Below are 19931 nucleotides of genomic sequence, written 5' to 3' on the forward strand. Positions count from 1 at the left end.
GTAAAAACTTATGTTGAGACTTATTCTTACATGACATATGAAATCTTACACAAGAATTAATCTGACCTGCTTTGTACCAAGTTATGCCATTCAAAAGTAACATTACAAATTACAGGCTACAGCAATAAAATAAAACCACAAGTCATTCTAAATAAAATAGAAAATAGCTATTTGTATTCAAATATTCCATTATCATGATTTTATGCTAATCATGTGATAGATATGATTAAAAACTTATCCACAACACATGTAAATAAAACGTTCCACGATATTCCACCAGCCACCTGGTCACACACACAGAAACTGCCATATAGCTAAATGTTAAGAGTTCACAGCTCACCTACCTCCAACCACTGGAGTCTTCTCACTCTTTCTGCAACTCTATTCCCTTCAGTTTTTCTTTTCCTTTTTTCTTTTTTTTTTCTTGGGGGAGGGGGCTGGTGGTGATGGTGGTGGTGTGGTGAAGGTTAGGGAGTATATTATACAGAATTATGAGTGGAGAAAAAACAGGGCAATTAAAAGTTTTAGTATATGAGGGATGAACATTAAGCACGGAAAGAATTAGCAATACTATCTTAAGATGTGATTTCTCCAAGTATGAAGCTACAGATAAATATATATATGTGTGTACACATCTAAAAGCACTCAAATACACTTTTATCTGGCAAGCTGTTCCTCCTTAGTAACTAAAAGTAAATTACTTGGCAGTCTTCTTTGTTTACAGCTTCTGTGTCTCTTCACTTTTTATTCATTACAAGAAACACATGAAATTACACTGGATTCTGAACAAGATCACTAAAATCCCTGCAAGTGGCAATTCAACTCTCATTTTGCTGCGTTAATAAAAGCAATAATTTCCCCAGCATACCCTTTACTCAAATAACTAGAGGGCTGGGTAGGTTGTCTGGATTTAGCAATGAAACATTCCATGTTTTTTAGAATGATTTTAATTTCAAATATTCTATCTCACTGTGAGGCCACATGATTAAATTCTGAGATCAGAACATATGGTCATTTTAGTGTGGAAAATAACAAAAACACTTCCCATCTCATTTATAATCTCTATTTCCAAATTGCATACATCTTGAAGTAAGTTTGATAACAAATTTACAGAGCCCTTTGAACATGCAGTATTAATGAAGGGGAAAAGAAACACATATACTACAAAACAATGGAAGAAAAAAAATCATTTATACTTGGATTTGGAATAACAGCCAAGCATTTATATACTCATAGTCACAAGCACACAATTATTTCACAATATGCCTAAAAGCTCTCAGTTCAGTCCAGTCCTGCACTACCTTTAAAGGCCAGAAAAGCCCTACTTTGAAATATAATTAATCTTCAATAATTATGAGAGTTATATAATCGCCAACTTTTCCTCAACATTACCTTCAAGTACTGAATAATATGCCAGAAATGTTAGTTCACAAAATTGTTACAATTTTTAAAACACTGACCCAAAGTTCTATCTATTCAAATGCTACCTTTTAATGCAAGTCTGACAGGTGTCAAGACTTCTATGAGGTCTTCCCTCTAAGCTATTCCTTACCTATCTCCCTTGTTTTTTTTCCTAAATGCCTCCAGCTTTTGATTCCTTTATAAGGACAGTTGGCAGGTTCTTCAAATACTACTATCTTATACTATGCCCTGATACAGATATATCTCAACCATAATATAAACTTGAAGCCAAGAATTGTACCTTCCTGATTCACGATAACAGTTACTAACCCAATTATATAATATATGGATCAAAAATATGCTCACTGACATTAACAAACCACTATAAATCCGAATCTTCAAAATACTGGGGTAAAAAAATGGCAAAGTAATTAAAAGAGCAAAATTCTTGAAAACCCAGGTAATTAAAAAACTGTCTTCTGTATTTCTTACTAAACTCAACTGACTCCATAAATAGGATATGTTTGAAGCCTCGGCATATCCTCAAATTTATATTTTATATAAATTTCATCATTACCAGGTGTGTTGCTCAGTTTATGCAATCTGCCTGGCTCAAAGACTTTGTAAAAGGAATTTTAAGAATGTACTTAAGTTCTCTTTCAATCCTATGACTTGGGACATATGTTATATTAATCTAGTTTTACACAATTATTTTCAATTTAGTTTGGCATCTGTATAATTTTAGAAGTATATTCCCTGTAGAGATAAAATTTTAAAGTAGCTATTCAGCTTTAACCTGACCACACTAACAAAAAAGCACAGATAATACAAAACAATGGATGATCCAAAAAGCATTAACAGTCAACTCTCAATTATTCGTATGTGGATTACCTAATATATATTTTAACCTATTTATGTTTGCTATTCTAATAGTATTTGCTCAGGAAATAAAAATTGATGCTAATAATTCACATAAAAGAAAAGACACATCAATCTACTGTAGGGGAGGAAAGAATATAAAATCTTCCCAAGCCACATACAAAAAATGCTATTTAGATTGTGTAATTTAGCACTCTTCCATCATTATTCACCTTTTTATTAAGTGCAGGTAAATGAGAGTGGACTGTATTTAGCTTGGTGATAGTCAGAGATACAGATACACAGGCATGCAAACCATTCACTCACCCCACTGTGCTTTTCACAGCCCTATTTTCAGTAGCCTGAGACCTGGGAGGGGGAGGAGGCAGCAAGTCACTGCAGATGATCACTTAAAAGGAAATTGAGAGTTGACTATAATTTACATTTAAAGTGCTATGAAATACCATCACTCCTACATGTATTATTACTGTTTATGGGAATACTTCTCACAGTGATTTAACAAGGCTTTCTTGTTAACCTTGCTTTCTTTTTAACCTTTCAATATCCCAGAAACACGGTGATATCTGAGGATCACAAAGACGGAAGGTGATAGTGCTACACATGTAATGTAGTACGCATTTTAGAGATCCAAGAAACTGAAGCCCAGAGAGATTAAATAGTATGCCAACATTGTCCTTAGATTAAGAAGAGTAAAACTGAGTTCTCCAGACACCAACTTCAATGCTACAGTCTTGCAGTCTCTTCAACCAAAACTCCCCTCTTGGCTTCTGAGATCATAGTCTTGCTAGTTTTCTTCTCGGGCTCTCATCCTCTAACATTCAAATCTTTAGCTCTTTCTCCACTTACATTCTTCCCTGTCTCAACAGCCTACACAGAGAACAATCAGATCACAAGTTTAGAACCATTCTAGTATTTGCTGTTACCTTTTATATATCTCTGATTGACTTAATCACCTGAAATTCAAAGTACAAAGCTGAACTAATCATCATCCCTCCAAAATGGATTTCTTCATTTCATGGTACCATCAATCTCACTGTCCCTCAGGACTGCAAACCTAAAATGTTCTTTTACTTCTACTCTCCTTAATGCTGTACTACTCCATTTCCCATCTCTCTCTCTATTCTGACATTCAATAAATGCTTCAGTTATTATTATATGATAGATGCTGGGGAAGCTTAAGATCCAGTGAGGGAAAAACAACTAGACAAAGAAGTTAAGGCAATGACAAGTGATATTTAGAAAGGAACAAACAAAATGTGGAAAAGTAGAGGAGGAAGCAATGAACTCCCAAAGAGATGATTTCTAGAAGTTGCAAGTGATCTAGACCTTAAAGAGTTAGGATTTCAATAAAGAGTACTCAAAATGAAATTCTAGGCAAAGGAAATGACCTGCACAAGGTCAAGTAAATAGAAACTGCATGCCATATGCAGGGAATAAATAATTTTTGTCTAAAGCAGATTCTCAACCAGGGGTATAACACAATCTTCAAGGCGAAAGAACAAATATGGGGAGGTAGGTGTTTTGGACTTGTGAACTTTCCCCATTCCCTCTGAAGAAGCACTGTGTGTAAAGAAGGAAGAGAGTGTCTTACATAAGTAAACTCTGTAGAGAGGCTGACAGAATAGTATGATTAAGACAGTATAGAAGATAATAATTCTGGAATAAATCATAAAAAGCCTTCCATGCCAAGTTAAGAAATCTGAACTTTATTCTGTGAGCAAAAACGAGCCAGGGAAGTGTGAGTATGAATGCGTTTTATTTATTTATTTATTTATTTATTTATTTAAGGGAATGATAAGATCAGATCTACATTTCAAGAAAATAAACCTGGCGATCGTATAGCAGAGAAAGTGAAAAAAAGGTGAGAGAAATGATTTTACATCATCCAAATGAGATAATAAGGATGTGAACAAGACGAATGACAGTGCAATAGGAAAGACTAGATTCATTTAGCTATTTCACAGGCAAACTGAAGGAACATGGTACCTGAACAAAGATAACCTGTAGGTCTCTAGCTTGATTATTACAAAGGATGGTGGTAGTAACTAGAAAGTGAAAAGGGAATATGCTTTGGGGCGCAAAGTTTTACACATCACGCCTTTTAGATGAGTAGTAGACACATAATGCTAGTATGTTTTGCAAGCTTAAAAGAAAGAGTCTGAATAAAAATGTAATTATCATAACCACCCCAACACATGGATTTTTTTTTTTTTTCAACTCATGGATTTTTGAAGTCCTCAGTGAAAAGGCTGTTCAGGGACAAAGCACCATAAGAGAGAAGGAAAGATCAAGGACAGAACCTTAAGGTTCACTTGCTTATGGAGCTGGAAGACCAGTCAGGGAACAGAGGCAGGAGCAGCATGAGAGGCAGGAAGAGAAGCAGAATATTTCACAGAAGTCAAGTGAAGAAGTAGTTGCAAGAATAGCAATAGTGTAGTGCCTACAAGTGCATGATCTGCAGTTAGTCACTCACTAATCCTATGACGCCGGCTGAATTACTTACCTGAATTTCAGATCTTTAGAATTTTAAAGTCTATATCCTCAACTGTAAAATAGGGATAAAAAGAGTACCTCAAACAGTTATTAAAGATTAAGTGAGATAACGTATTTTAGAGCCTGGAACAAAACTATTAATACAGTAATAGTACTGAAATAGAATGGGGAATTTAAAAATGCCAATGAATTTTGCATGAGATTACCAGCATCCTTTAAAAAACTATTTTCAGTACACGGGGAAAGCTGTGCTTAGAAGAGGATAGTGGTTAAGGAAAAAAGCTAAAGAGTGAGGATGAACTATTCTTTCTGTAGAGCCGATGGAAAAACAGCTATTTTGTAATCGTTGTCTTCATCTGTCCACACCCCCCACCATCATCCCTTGCCTGGTATAGTACCCTGACCCATATGAAGTATACAATGAATGATTACTAAACGTAAGAAAACTTCCAATTGGAAGGAAGAAATGAAGAAGAAAGGGATCTTAGTTCTACAAAGAATCTTAGAGGAAACAGTGCTAGAAGCATAAAATTCCTTTCCAGGTTAGCCTTGAAAGGGAACAGAGATGCTTTATTCCCTGACCCAGGAAACCAGAAGATAAGTATGTATGAAACATAAAGGAGAGAAGACAGGCACACGTGGCTGGCTCAGTAGGTAGAGCATGTGACTCTTGATCTTGGGGTCCTGAGTTCAAGCCCCACTTTGGGCACAAAGATTACTTTAAAAAATAAATAAAAGGGAGGAGTCAAGGGAATTCACATTAGACAGCTTCGACCTTCTTAGTAAAGAAATATAAGTTCTCCGCACAGTGTAGGAGTATTTCAAAGTTAGTTTGAAATCTGAAGAAAACAAATTAGTTGATTACTCCATTTCAATATATATTGACCTTCATTTCTAACTCCAACATCCTGGTCTAGTTCCCACCATTTCTTAGATTACATCAGTGGCTTCCTAAGCAGCTCCTTTTCCTGCTGACTTTTACCTTTCCCAAGGTGTGGTACAGTCTCTTGGCAGCCCACGTTTCCTTTCATTATGTCCCCCACTATTCTTATGAGAAGTAAGTCACTCTGTGAAGCTTTCTCTGATCCTCTACCTACCAAATAATTAATCATTTCCTCCTCCAGGCTACTTCTGGTCCTTGTACAGTTTGGTTACTTTATTTATTGTTCCGTATTGCAATCACTTTATTAATATCTGTTCCAATACACTCCTAAAAAGGAGAATAACATCTTCCTTATCTTCATTCCTCCAGCACTCAATTCAGCATTTAGTAAATAATATGCATTCAGTCAATGTTTGTTTTGTCTAACTGAAGTCAGCGATTAAACAACATGAGTAATCTGCTCACTAGAAAAAAAATAAGAAAACAAAAAATAGTGTTCAAATCTGCATCATTCAGATAACCTTCCTACGTTTCTAAGTATTAAACAGCAACTAAGACAATTTTTGTATTCTTTCTAACAGAAAAGTAAAAGAATTGGATAATCAAAAAATATAAAACTCAATACTTTTAAATAAATTCTATTCTAATACTTAGATTTGAATACAGTTTTGTCCATGTCCTGAAAATCCACTTTGAACACAATAATTAAATTACTGTACAATAAGAAGGACTTACACAGGAAGAATACTCTGTGTCTTTTCAAGTTATTCAGTACCAGAAATGTACTATGAGACTGATAAAAAAAAAACAAAAAAAAACAGGCTATCCTTGCAGTGGAAGTGACTAAGGGAAGCAGTTTGGTTTCAAAATAGATATTGGCATGCAAAACAGAGAGAGTATTTAAATTATATCAATAGCAAATATCAGGGACTTTCACAAATTAAGTAGAACAGTTGTTTGAACAAAACTGAAAGCAACAATCACCAATAAGTTTACTGTGAGATCTACTGCAATCAACTTCCTAAACTAGATCAAAATTAGTCCACCAACAATTTTTAATTGAAGTACACTATGTATGAACTAACTACCAAAACCAAAGCACCTAGAACTCTCCTGGGCCTCAAGAAGCTTGCAAGGCTAGCCAAATGATTATTACTAAGAAATTTTCTGGAGTCAGAGAAAAATTCCAAGGTTCTATAGAATAAAATACTACATTTTATCTTAAGTACATATAATACTCTTCGCTCAGACCAAATTTACTGGTAATCTCACAGAATACTTCTTTACAGTTGTTATATTCAAGAACTCTACTTCAGACAGACTATACCCAATTAACAGTACGTCTCAAAAAAATGAAAGCCTCAATACCATAATTCCTTATTAACAAGTTTATAATGTTCCAAACAACTCTGAAATATTTTAAATGCGATACAACTAGTTTTGATTTCATAGTGTGGGAAGACAGCTGACGTTTAGTTAACATCACTCACAAAAGTATCAGCTCCTGTACTGAGTATTTTAAGTATTCATTTACTTCTCACATTCTTAATAACCCTTTGAAGTTATCTCTCTTTGAGATGAAGAAACCAAGAGTTAAGCAACGTCAAATAACTTGCCCCACATCACCTAACTATTAAGTAACCCAGCTGAGATTACAACCCAGAACTATTTGACTGTACAGTTTGATCTCTTTATGCTATACATTGATGGTTCCTTTAGGAATTACAATGACCATGACTTCTATTTAACAATGAACTTTGTGAGACAGCTACACAATGAATTTCTCAAAGGTTACATAAAAACAATTAAAATGAGAGCAAACACTGCCTTCCCATTAAAAACATGTAGTTTTGGTTACCCAAACTTTATCTGAAACATACTGTAATCCAATCCACAAGCAGCTGCCCTTCAGCAGCAACCCAGACTGCCCTATAGTTCTCAAACTATTACTATAATTCCTCATGAACTTTCTTGAGGTTAGATCCACAAGACTTCTTTAAATCCACAAACCTTCTTTTAACAATGAAACGTCTGTCGGAATAGCAATTCCTTAACAATAGCTTCCCTATATAATAAACTACTTTTTTATTCTCATATAGCCTCTCTTACTTGTATATGCCTTTTGCAATCAATTTCAATTGGCTGTGTATATTCCGAACTAAACTATATTTTATCAAGGCAAGCAGAAATAGCATTTTCTGCTTGTTGCATTTCCTAAAAACATCTATCAACAATAGTGTTCACAAAGAGCTCAGGAAATATAACATTTTAAATAGTAAACGTACAGACTTATCTGTGCACTTAAGTTTGAAGTAAATCAAAGGTATCAAATCAAATTTGTACATTTTTTTACAAACCAAAATTCTGATGCCAACCACAGAACTATTATATATAGGAGCTTAGCAAAGTCAACCTAAAGCACAAATATAACTTACTTCTATCCCCACATCCAAACCAGCTTTTAATGAGAAAATTAAGACAGAAGATCTATCTAATAAGTGCTCTTTTCACCATCTAAACACATACGCCCACACAAAAATTAAAGCACTAATAAAGTACATCTGTTACAGAACTCTAATGCTAATTTGGAAGCCTGTGGGAATTTTTGTTAGGAAATTTACTAAAAAATATTTTCCCACACATATTTTATATAGATTTTTCATGTGTATTTTATATAGTCGTTTCCAAACTGTTACACAAAAGTCAAAAGCTTTACATCTTTCTACACTAATACTCAAACCCTACCTGCTGAAAAAAGTTCCAATTTAGTGCATTAGAACCCTTCCTGTTAACACCAAGCATCTAGTTCCCTCAAAACAAACTCCCTGAACTTCCAGAATAAAATATTCTTACAAAAATGTACTCTTGTAGCTAAACAAAAAGTAGCCGTTTAGTTTATAACAGTTATCTTACGCTATGAAATACAAAATACAACAAATTAGACAATGCACTATGCTTTAAATACCAGAGATGAGCCTCAACAATGGAGCCCGCGTCTGACAAATACTTTAGATAAGTCATTACGTCAAGCAGAACATAGGTTAAATTTTTTAAATTTTTAATGAAATGTTTAGACTTGTTTTTAACTTCCCAAAGTGTTTTTCAGATCTCAAAAAGGAAACTGATTCTATATAGCAGAACCAGCTTATGCTACAGCCGGTGTGAAATATGACTTCTTCGGAATCAGTAGACCAAATCCTGTTTACCGTGGAAGAAAAAAGAAAAACCTTGTATATGACTACTATAGCTTCAGCGAGATATTGTCGAATAAACTCCAGTACGGTGACTAATAGAAGATTCACTGGCCAGTAGCTGGATTAGATCCTTAAAAACACAACCGCGGGGTTCGCCCAGTTCCGAAGGTGTAAACAAACCCGTCGCCACTGCAGAAGGTAAACAATGAACCTGCAGCGAGGGTGAGGGGGCGGTCTTTGCCAACTACAGTCCCAGCCACCCGGGAAAGGGAAACGGGAATGAACTACAGCGTAAACCAGACACTTAACCATAGTCACCGCTTCTAGGTTTCACTACCGAATTATCAATGCTGCGGGTCCCCCAGGGCAGTGGGCAAAGAGAAAAGCAGTCACGCAGGCAAGCAAGAACCCAGCAGGTCCGGCTTCTGCTCTGGGGGACGGGGAGGGCAGGATGTGGTCGCTCTTCCCTCAGACATCCTCCGGCAACCTAAATAACAGCCTCTACCTCCCGCCGGCCGCCTCCAGGCGAATGGCTGCACGAGCTCCAGGACCGGAGTTAAACGCTTCCTCGGGGGTCCAAAGAACCCAGAGGGTCGCCGGCTCCGCTGAGTCCCGCTTGGCGTTCCCCGGCACCCGCCGCGCCCCGAGGCCCGGAGAAAGGCGCGGGGCGAGGGAAGCGGGCACCGGGAAGGGGGATGGGTCCCGGGAGGCGGCCCCGGGCTCGGCTCTTGCGGGCCAGCAGGCGGGGCTCGGGCTCTGCCTCCCGCACCCCCGCCGGTCCCGTGCGGGGCCCGCCCCTGCCACCGGCCCCCGGCCCACAGCCCCCGGCTCCTCCCCAGCAGCGCGCCCTCCCTCGCCGGCGCCCGCGGCGCCCCGCGTTACCTCGGGTCAGATCCAGCGGGACGTTCTCCTCGCCGCTGTCATTCCGCCCTGCGCGAAACAGACACACAGCTCCAATTAGGATTCACTCGCAGGCCAGCGGCGGCAACCCTGGCTCCGGCCAGCGCCCCTAATCGCTCCCCTTGCCCACGGCCAGGGAGAGGCAAGAGCCAGGGGTCGCGGGCCCCAGGCGGTGGGGAGTGAGGGTTGCAACGGGCTTACCTCGTATTCGGAGGTTCTTCAGCGAGCGGCCGCGGCCGATCGCCGCCATATTGACGGGTTTCAGTCACAACACCGGAAACCTCGCCCAATCGCGCGAGAACCCCTTCCCCTCCCCGCGCGCCGCGCCCGCCCCCCGCGGCATCTCCCCCGCCCCTCTGCGGCGGCGGGCGGCGGGTGGTGCCGGCTCTGCCCGGGGCGTGGAGGGAACGTGGTTCCGACCCAGGGTCTCCATGGGGCTCCCGGCGTGCGCACCCGTCCGCCCGCCCGCCTGGGAGCTCGAGGTCGCGGCTACACGCCTGGCCCTCCGAGAGCAAGTCTCCGGGAGGCGGCATTTCCCACGAGGGGAATCCCATTGATGGAGTTTGCAGCGTGGAGGATGCTTCCCCTCCAGTGCCGCGGTAACCGTAATCAGAGCCGAAGCGAGCCGGGAGGAGGCCGGGATGCGGCCGCTCGCCACCTGCGGAAACCATCCTGCCCCATCTCCAGTTTGCTTTCAAGCCTTCCCTTCCTTATTGATCAGTTCAAACGATGTTTATTAAAAAACAAAGCTGCGCACGGTTTTAACAACTCAAATCCCTTCCTAGAGTCGCTTTGCTCTAACCAAGTTAACATGTAACAAAGTTTGTTTTCCACCCTCGTTCTGACCACCGTGCTAAGCAGCTTTACACTTGATCTTCAAAACCACACTTAGCCAGGAGAACTTCTCTAAGAGGAAGTTGTCGGGTGGACGTTTCGTTTTCGACCGCCTGGCCCAGGCCGGGAGAAGGGAATTAACAAGCCGCTAGTGCGGGGTGGTCGTCCCGGACGGTGGGGGAGATTGTTCCCGCGCAGGCGCGGGCGCCGGGAGGCCGGGGGAGAGGGTTTCCTCTGCCTGCAACCGAGCAGACACAGCTGAATGCTGAGTTGGGTTTTCTGTCTGTGTAGCTCTTGAACACTGGCTGATGTAGATGTTGTGGGTTAATATTTTTTTATACATACACCTAATAATTATTAACTATAGAGATTTCAGTTCTGGAAACTTTTATCTAATTAATATATATACACCTGGCCTCTGACCCAGCAACTTTCTCTTAAAGTAGACTAACTTTAAAGAGAGGGTGAGTATTGTGCCGCCTCCTACTCCTTGTCTTTTTATTACGTGACTCTGGAAGTTAAACAGTGGAGATCTTGCTTTAACCAGCTCTCTTCTCACAGTTAACGCAATGTCCAGGATAAATAAATGTTCAACAAATAATCGGTTTGATGAGTAAGTGCCTTGGATTCCTTTGTTCCAGTGCTCTTTTTGCTGGTAAAAGAAAGAAAGAAAGAAAGAAAGAAAGCAAGCAAGCAATATTGGAGATATAATTGCCGTTGTTTATAATAGTGAGCAATTGGAAACACAGATGACCAAAGGTGGGACTATGCAAATTATTACAACCATTAAAAACGATGTAGGTCTAGTATATTTATGGAAAATAAGGTTCATGATTTTAAAGCAACAGATTACAAAATTCCCTTTTTCATACACGTTTAAAATACGTATAAATTAAAATTATATGTTATAAAATATTTTACATATCTATGTACATAGAAAAGAGTCTGAGAAGATATACATCAAAATGTTAACTAATTTTTTTCCTTCCAGTTGTCGAATTACACATACGGTTTTTCTTGTTTGCTGTCTATAGTCTAAATGTCCTGTAATTAATATATATCTAGTGTAAAATAAGTAAAAGTTATAAAAAGAAAAAAGCAGCATACAGTAGCATCATCAGGAAAATAAAAGAGGAACACTGCTTCCTTAGACTATCATCTGTGCATATATTCCAGATCCTTTTCTTATTAATTAGGTCTACAATCAGATATCTGCTCCTAATGTTGCCCTTGTATTCAATGGTGCAACACAATTAGAATACTTTTTAAAAATTTCTCCTGACATAACTACTATAATTTTGGTAACAACAAACTTTGCTCTTGCTCTTGTAGCTTTTAGGTCTTGGTGCAAATTCATTTATTCTAGTTACAACCTAAGGCAAAAATTACAAAATTTGAGGTCTGGTTGGGACATTAAAAATTTGCATTTCGTCCTTCCATGTATCACATTTCACCATTTTAGAAAAGTAGAAATCCGTGGAAATTCTACCAGATTCTTAGAATTGTTTCAATGTTCAACCAACCCTTCTTATCCTGTATTTTGTCCCTATTTATTCTAAATTAACCCCTTCCCAATACAATTTAACTTCATCTTCTCCTCCATTCTTTCGTGAAGGTTGAGTACAACTAACTGATCCACTTTTACATTACTTAAGGTACAAGAAAGCCTGAATTTAATAACCTTTCATCTTTGTAACTGTACGTTCCTACTTAAAGATCATTATTCAACTATTCCATCTCTTTCAAGAGGAAAAAAAAATCATTTTTCCCCAATCTTACAATGAAACTAGTTTTTCTTCTATTACTATCTCAGTCATTTAAGTGGCTGTGTTCTTCACATTTGTTGTTAAGGTGAATAATAGAATTTCTGGTAAAAAGAACAAGTCTTAGTGTTTGCAAATGACACTCAACTGGGAAGTAGGAGTTTAGGTAAATTTTAGTAAAGAATACATTTCACAATGTTGTGTTTGCTTTTTAAACAATACATTATTGATTCAGCTTATTTGTTCGAATCTCTAAGTTATCTTCTATACTTGCCAATAGCTAGCCATTCCTCTTTTTGAAACTTGTTTTTCTTCCTTGTTTATTTTAGCCCACCCCTATGTTTTACTCCTTTTGTTTACTTCTTACTATTTCTCCAATTTTCCGGGTCATTTTGGTTCTAATCTGGTCATTGAGAATGTGACTTCCTCTTCTTAGTTTTCATTTCCCAACTAGGTTTCATTTGCTGTGTGAATGAAATGTCTTTTCTCATAGTATTAGTCACTGATAAAAAATGTTGTATGAGATTGGGTCCAGGACCACACCTCTGAGAGTAACTGCTTGATTCTGAAGATAAATGACTCCATTGATAATCACTATCTGGGTTCTATTCTCTATCCTGTTACACAAAGTTAATAATTCTAGTTTATAAACCAAATTTTATCAGTTTCGGGTACAGAGATAATGTTGAACAGAAACAAAGTCTTGCCAAAATCTTAGTTCCCTTTGTCTATCTGCCGTGCTACACAGGCCATCCAAAGATAAAGCGAGTAAAAAACCACAACATTTGATGGCCTGTTTTTTTGGTAATTTCTCTTTATAGTTAAACCACATGTTTAAAATCTAGATAAAGAACACTAAAATGACGGGCAATGGACTAAAATCAAATGTTGTCATCTTGCACGGTGTTGATTATGAAGATTCAGCCTTGGTCTTGTTTGCCTTTTAATTGTTCCTTTAAATTTTAAGCTCTGTCTCAAAATAGCAGGAAGTAGCCTCTTAGTATAGTTCCTTTAAATTTTAATTTCTGTTCCAAAATCTCTTGAGAATTTCATTTTAGAAAAATTCTGTAAGGTATAAAGGCACTCTATAAAAACATTTTTAAATAGGGTATGAGCCTATGTTTGTGAAAGAAGGATACATACATTCAGAAAAAATTTGGAAGGGTATGCACTAAAATTTCAACAGTGATTATCTCTAGTAGAATTTTGAGTGGCTTTTATCTTTTTCATTTTAACTTTTCTAAAACAAATTTTTACTTATATAATTTTTTTAAGAAAAATTATTTTAGAGAAATTTTTCTGGCTATTATAAATCACAGTGATAAACATCTCATTATAATAATGTGCTAAGCAATGGACCTACCAAATTATTTGTATATGCCTCTCATCATTTAAAAAAGAACATTTGTGCACACACTCTGATACATATTATTTACTTTTTTTTTTTTAAGATTTTATTTTTAAAGTAATCTCTACACCCAACATGGGACTCGAACGTACAACCCTAAGATCAAGTGTCACATGCTCTACTGACTGAGTCAGCCAGGCGCCCCTACTTTTTTTTTTAATTAAATAAGACATAAAACAGAAGAATGAAATAAAGATGGTTGAATGTAAATTTTAATGTTACTTTACTAATGACACTAATAACAACAATGGGGCTGGATATACTTTATTATTTTTTAAATTTCCTGTTTAATACTTTGTGATATAGCAATTGAAAAGTCCAATTCTAAGAAGAGTTTATTTGGATGTTCAGTTTTAGTAGCTGAAATCTCACAATATACCAAGTTGTTTTGGTTTTTTTTTTTAATGGAAGATCTACTCTACTGGCTGAAGTTTCTAAACCACACACTTGTTTTTGAATTCCACAATCAGTTATACAGAGGTTTTTTATGTAATTTGGCTAATAAATGCCCATCTTTCCTAATGTCAATTCATTTTTATAGCAAACTGGAAGGCATACCATTTAGAAATGTTTAGCAAATGATTTAAAAATGGTTTCAAAACTCTTCATCTGGAAGATTTTAGCAGGTTAGAAAACCGTTTCCATGGTTTTTATGTGTGTAGGTATAAAAATTTATATAAGTGACGCATTTATATTTTCAATTGTTTTCAGAAAAAAAAAATCACAAAACTGTGGAAACGTTTCCAAGTATTTATTTTCTAAATGCTCCCTCCTCGCACAGATTTCTTTTGAAAAGTAATAAGATCTGGGGTGCCTGGGTGGCTCAGTCGGTTAAGCATCTGTCTTTAGCTCAGGTCATGATCCCAGGGTCCTGGGATTGAGTTCAGCAGGGCTCCCTGCTCAGCAGAGAGCCTGCTTCTCCCTCTCCCTCTGCTCCTCCCCCTGGCTCGTTCTCTCTCTCTCTCTCTCTCTCTCTCTCTCATGAGAAGTTTTACAGATTTTAAAATCTTTAAAAGAAAAACAAAAGTAGAAAGATTCTTAGTTATTGTTATCACATTTACCTCGAAGGGAAAGATTAGATTAAATACATTTTTTTAAAACATCTGATAGGGGGGCGCCTGGGTGGCACAGTCATTAAGCATCTGCCTTCCACTCAGGGCGTGATCCCAGCATTCTGGGATCGAGCCCCACATCAGGCTCCTCTGCTGGGAGCCTGCTTCTTCCTCTCCCACTCCCCCTGCTTGTGTTCCCTCTCTCGCTGGCTGTCTCTCTCTGTCAAATAAATACATAAAATCTTAAAAACAAAACAAAACAAAACAAAAACCAAACATCTGATAGATAACATGGTACTAGAAGCCACCAACCATTATGAAAAACAGTTTACCACTAAATAAATGTCAAACATCCTCATGGTGCAAAAGATTTTCATAGTCACTTTCTTTCTCTTTTCAGACAGAATTCAGCCAGTACCATAAACTAAGCCAAGTGTAGAAGCATCTATGCTTCTATCCAATTGCACAACAAAGTTTCCATATGCGTTTTGTTCAAATATCTTTTTCTTCAAGTCTTCAGGTTTTTGGTCCTTTTTTTTTCTTTCTTTCTGTCTTGGTTGACCAATAGGACTGCATTTTAGTTTGTCAGTAAATTTTGTTCTTTGTGCTTTTTTTTTTCAGTCATTTTTTACCATAGCAGGAAATGCCAGTATATTCCCCACTGATATGTACCTTTTTGTCTGTTGCTAAGAATAAGTTCCTCTTTTTCCAAAGTATTAGATTCAATACTACATGACATCACACATCATTGAAAAAATATGGAAAACTATCTTCATGTTCTGAATGTTTATTTTTAAATATTTTGCAAATCAAATAGCTTTATACTATCATTAGCTAACATCTCAAAGACCAATATACACTTAGACTTAAGTAATAATAAAGGATAATCTACATAAATTCATATTTTACATGGCCTTAATCTCCATTTTAAAAAATTGTGGCTGACATTGTGACATCTGATTTCATTGCCATTGCTTTTTTCTTGTAATGATGTTGATAAAATGTTAATATCAGGAGAAAAGGTAACTGAGCTTCCATATTTTAAAAACTCTGACTTTATTACTTACAAAAGTATGTAACTTTTGTTACATATGCGCAGTTTCTTTGCAATATTCTTTTAAGCCAAGTTTCCATTTGATAAAGGGTAGTTTAAAATATGCCCTTTAAAATATGTCCCTTGGCCATATACCCAAGTGGAAAAATTTTTCAGGGAAGTGTAACTCCTCTGAGTTGCAGAACTCCCTATCTTCCCACAGGATACTTTCTATGACTCATGCTAATTTTACCTGCAAAAGCTGACCAAATGACTGCTCCATTGTTAAATCTGCAGAATATATATCGATAGTTTATTTTTTCTCTTCTTTTCTTTTTTTTTAGCTAAAGAAAATCTCCAGAATTTCTCCACCAGAAAACAAAAACAAAACAGTATACTAAAATTAGAGGAACAGTGTGAAAATAGAAAACTGGAAAAGCAGAGTTATCTAGAGGAGAAATGCCAATTGCATACCCATGATCTGAGATGAAGGCACTACCAGAGGTAGAAAAGCAGAACCTGAGACTTCTGCATTAAGCCCAGGATCCTAGAAGTGGACCAAAGTGGACCCAGGTTGTGGTGCCCCCTGGCAGCCAGCAGTAGCAATTACAAATTCTTTCTGGAGAAAAGTATGCAAGACGTCCGCTCCTAGGCTCTTCACAAATTAATATCAAACAAATAAAAGTTCATACTCAAAGATCATCAAACTCATTGGAAAAAGTCACCGTAAGGAAGAATCAGTAGAAATAAAAACTATAACTCACGGACTTCAGATATTGATAATCGAATATAAAGGAACTACATTTGAAATGATTATTTTTAATGAAGAACTTCTGATTTCATCCATGATGGAGAATGTGTATTAAATTCACTTTCCCATAGTAAACAACTATAAATTTAGACAAAATATGTGAACAACTGTTTTTAGGCATTGGACAATAGGTAATGTGGCACTATGACCTTGAAATAAAAGAAACAAACAAGGTGAACTCCACATTCTTTCTGGCTTTTTCCTGGGGACACCTTTCAAAACACAACGCAAAACTATGGAAACCAAATAGAGAACAGCTGTCTCATAAGATGGAGGAAATAAAGATTGAAGTTCAGACATAAGGAGGCAATTGAAATTTGAGGGCAGAATACCAGAGAGGAGGAACCTGTACAGAATAGGAGCTCCAGAAACCTCTTGATTAGTTAGCAGAATTTTAAGCTGCACAAGTAGAGGGTGAGATTCTGGGGGCCTGTCAGAGAACAGCTCCTGGGGGCTCCAAACTAACTGAAGATTCCAGAGGTCGGTGGAAGATTGAAAAGACAATAGATCTTTAACCAGCAAGTAAAGAGCCTTTGGTAAACACCCTGAGCATTCAGTTAAGAACCCCCAGAAGGCTATAATTTAGAGAAAGGTTTGCATGGAGACCCCCAAAAGGTCATAACTTAAGGGAAAAGCTTCACTAGCCTAAAATAAATGCTGTTGCAGACATAGCCAAACAAAACCTAAAATCAAATCTCAACAGGATCAAGCTGATCTTCCAGTAAATTAATGAAGAGGGTAAAACCCCCAGAGCTCATTAAAAAGAAAACAGCAATAGCCAAACTCTCAAACACATAGCATTTACAATGTAAAGCATATAATAAAAATTGTACTAGATGTGAAAAATCAGAAGAATGTGAATCATCATCATGAGGAAAAAATAGTCATTGAATACAGACCAAGAAATCACACAGACATCAGAATGAGCAGAATTTTATAAATATGGTTAGAGATTTAAGAGAAAAGCAGGACGTAAGCAGTGATCAAATGGGGGCCCTTACTAGAGAAATGCATACTATAAAAAAGAACCATGTGAAAATTGTGGAAATAAAAAGCATATAATATAAAAAATGTAAAAATCCATCAGGCGGTGACACAAAAAAGGGGGAGTGGTCAGTGGGTTGAACACAGACCAACAGAAAGAATGAGGAAGAAAAAGACCAAAAAGAAAAAAGAAAAGAACCATAGTTAAAAAAAATCAAACTGTCTGAAATACGTGTAATTGGACTCCCAGGAGAAGTGGAGAGAAAGATTACAGCAGAAAAAAAAGACCTGAAGAAACAATGGTTGAAATGTTCCAAATTTGATAAAAAATGTCAAGACACAGATCCAAAAAGCTGAATGAGTCACAAATAAACACAAAGAAAACCATTCCCAGACATATAATAGTCAAATTGCCAAATACCAAAGCTAAAGAGAAACATCTTTAAAGTGATCAGAGAACAAAAGGCAAATAAACTACAGGCAATAATAAGAAGAATTACTGCTGACATCTAGTCAGAAACAATGCGGGCCAGAACTCAATCAAATGACAGTTTTAAAGTGAAAAAGGAGAGAAATATCTAGATTCTATATCTGATAAGATCAATCTTCAAAAATGAAAGTAAAATAAATTTTCAGATTTTAAACAACTGAAATAAATTGTCATAAGCATGTGTTTTAAAATAAATGTTGAGGTTCTGCAGACCAAAAGGGAAATAATAGCAGATGGAAATGCAGATCTACATGAATGGACAAAAAAATGCAGAAAATGGTTTATATATAGGTAAATAAATTATTAGATAATTTCTCATTTAGAGCAAAGGCAATACAGTGTATTGTGTGTTTAAATTGTAGAAGCAAAATGCATGACAAAAATCGGACTGTTCAAAGGTTCTCATATTATATATGAAATAGTACAATATTAGTTCAAGGAAGGCAATGATTAGTTAAAAAGATATACAAATAAATTGCTACCTAGGAAATTTCTAGGAAATTCCTACATCAATTACCATATTAAAAGTAAGTAAATTATGCACTTCCTGATTTCAAAATTTACTACAAAACTGTAGTAATTAAGACAGTGTGGTATTGGCATAAGGACAGATAAAAGCAAGAAGCAGATAGATAGCTAGAAGACCTGAGTAATTCTATCAACCACTTTACCTGATTGACATTTATAGACACTCAACAACAGCAGAATACCCACTCTTTTAGAGTGCAGATGGAATATTCACCAAGATAGACCACAATCTGGGACATAAAACAAATTTTAACAAATTTGAAAAATTGAAATCATATAAAGCATGGTTTTGGACCTTAACAAAATTAAACTAGAAATCAATAACACAAAAAGGGCTAGAATAGTCCCAAATGTTTAGAAATTGAACAGCAAAAGGCACATTCCTAATTAACCCATAGGATGAAGTAGAAATTGAAAGGTAAAGGAAAGTGTATTTTGAATTATATAGAAATGAAAATATAACATGCCAAAATGTTTGGCATGGAGCTAAATCAGAGAAATGAATAGCATTAAATGTTTACACTAAAAAAATGAAGGTCTCGAATCAGTGGTTTATGTTTCTACCTTAGGAAAATAGGAAAACAACAGCCAATTAAATCCAAAGCAAGTAAAGGGAAGTCAATTTTTTAAAAAATGAACTAAAAAGCTGTTTCTTTGAAATAACTAATTGATAAATTTCTAGCCAGACTGATCAAGAGAAAAGAAGGAAGGGGCCGCCTGGGTGGCACAGCGGTTAAGCGTCTGCCTTCGGCTCAGGGCGTGATCCCGGCGTTCTGGGATCGAGCCCCACATCAGGCTCCTCCGCTATGAGCCTGCTTCTTCCTCTCCCACTCCCCCTGCCTGTGTTCCCTCTCTCGCTGGCCGTCTCTATCTCTGTCGAATAAATAAAATCTTTAAAAAAAAAAAAGAGAGAGAGAGAGAGAGAAAAGAAGGAAGCTACAAATCACAAATAGCAAAAGAGAAAGAGAGGATATTACTAAGGAACCCTACAGATATTAAAGGACGAATGGACAGATTCCTTTAAAGATACAAAATACCAAAGCTTATTCAAGAAGTTATTTTGTAGGTATTAACAAAATGATTCTAAAGTTTATGGAAAGATAAAAAGTGTAGAATTGCCAACACAATACTGAGGAAGAACGAAGTTGGAGGACCCACATTATTTATTTTCAGGATTTACTATAAAGCTATGGGGAAGGCAGGGTCAATTTTAGACATAAATTAATTGAACAGAAACAAAGAGCTCAGATCCATCTATGCACACCTATGTCTATATCA

The 19931-nt window shown here is 37.0% G+C and overlaps 1 protein-coding gene and 1 long non-coding RNA gene across 8 annotated transcripts in view; one reads left to right on the forward strand and one right to left on the reverse strand.

Annotated features, from left to right (window-relative positions):
- RICTOR (RPTOR independent companion of MTOR complex 2) overlaps positions 1–10040 on the reverse strand; it is a 111848-nt gene extending 101808 nt beyond the window's left edge. For 2 of the 7 annotated variants that reach the window (XM_026506861.4, XM_026506857.4), the window contains exons 1-2: positions 9952–10032; positions 9733–9780 (exon numbers count right to left, since the gene is read on the reverse strand). In XM_026506861.4, coding sequence (XP_026362646.2) covers positions 9733–9780; positions 9952–10000 — 97 coding nt within the window. In that variant the 5' untranslated portion in view covers positions 10001–10032. Of the gene's footprint in view, positions 1–344; positions 9616–9732; positions 9781–9951 lie in introns of those variants that run through there. The other 5 variants (XM_026506855.4, XM_026506856.4, XM_057312211.1 and 2 more) reach the window with 5 other exon arrangements.
- A 78-nt stretch (positions 10041–10118) lies between these two features.
- LOC130543697 (uncharacterized) lies at positions 10119–18211 on the forward strand. Its single transcript, XR_008959203.1, has 3 exons — positions 10119–10349; positions 11226–11343; positions 16185–18211. It is a non-coding gene; the product is annotated as an uncharacterized LOC130543697 (long non-coding RNA).
- The last annotated feature ends 1720 nt before the right edge of the window (positions 18212–19931 follow it).

Source organism: Ursus arctos, unplaced genomic scaffold, assembly GCF_023065955.2.
Source record: "Ursus arctos isolate Adak ecotype North America unplaced genomic scaffold, UrsArc2.0 scaffold_15, whole genome shotgun sequence".
Classification (NCBI taxonomy): Eukaryota; Metazoa; Chordata; class Mammalia; order Carnivora; family Ursidae; genus Ursus; species Ursus arctos.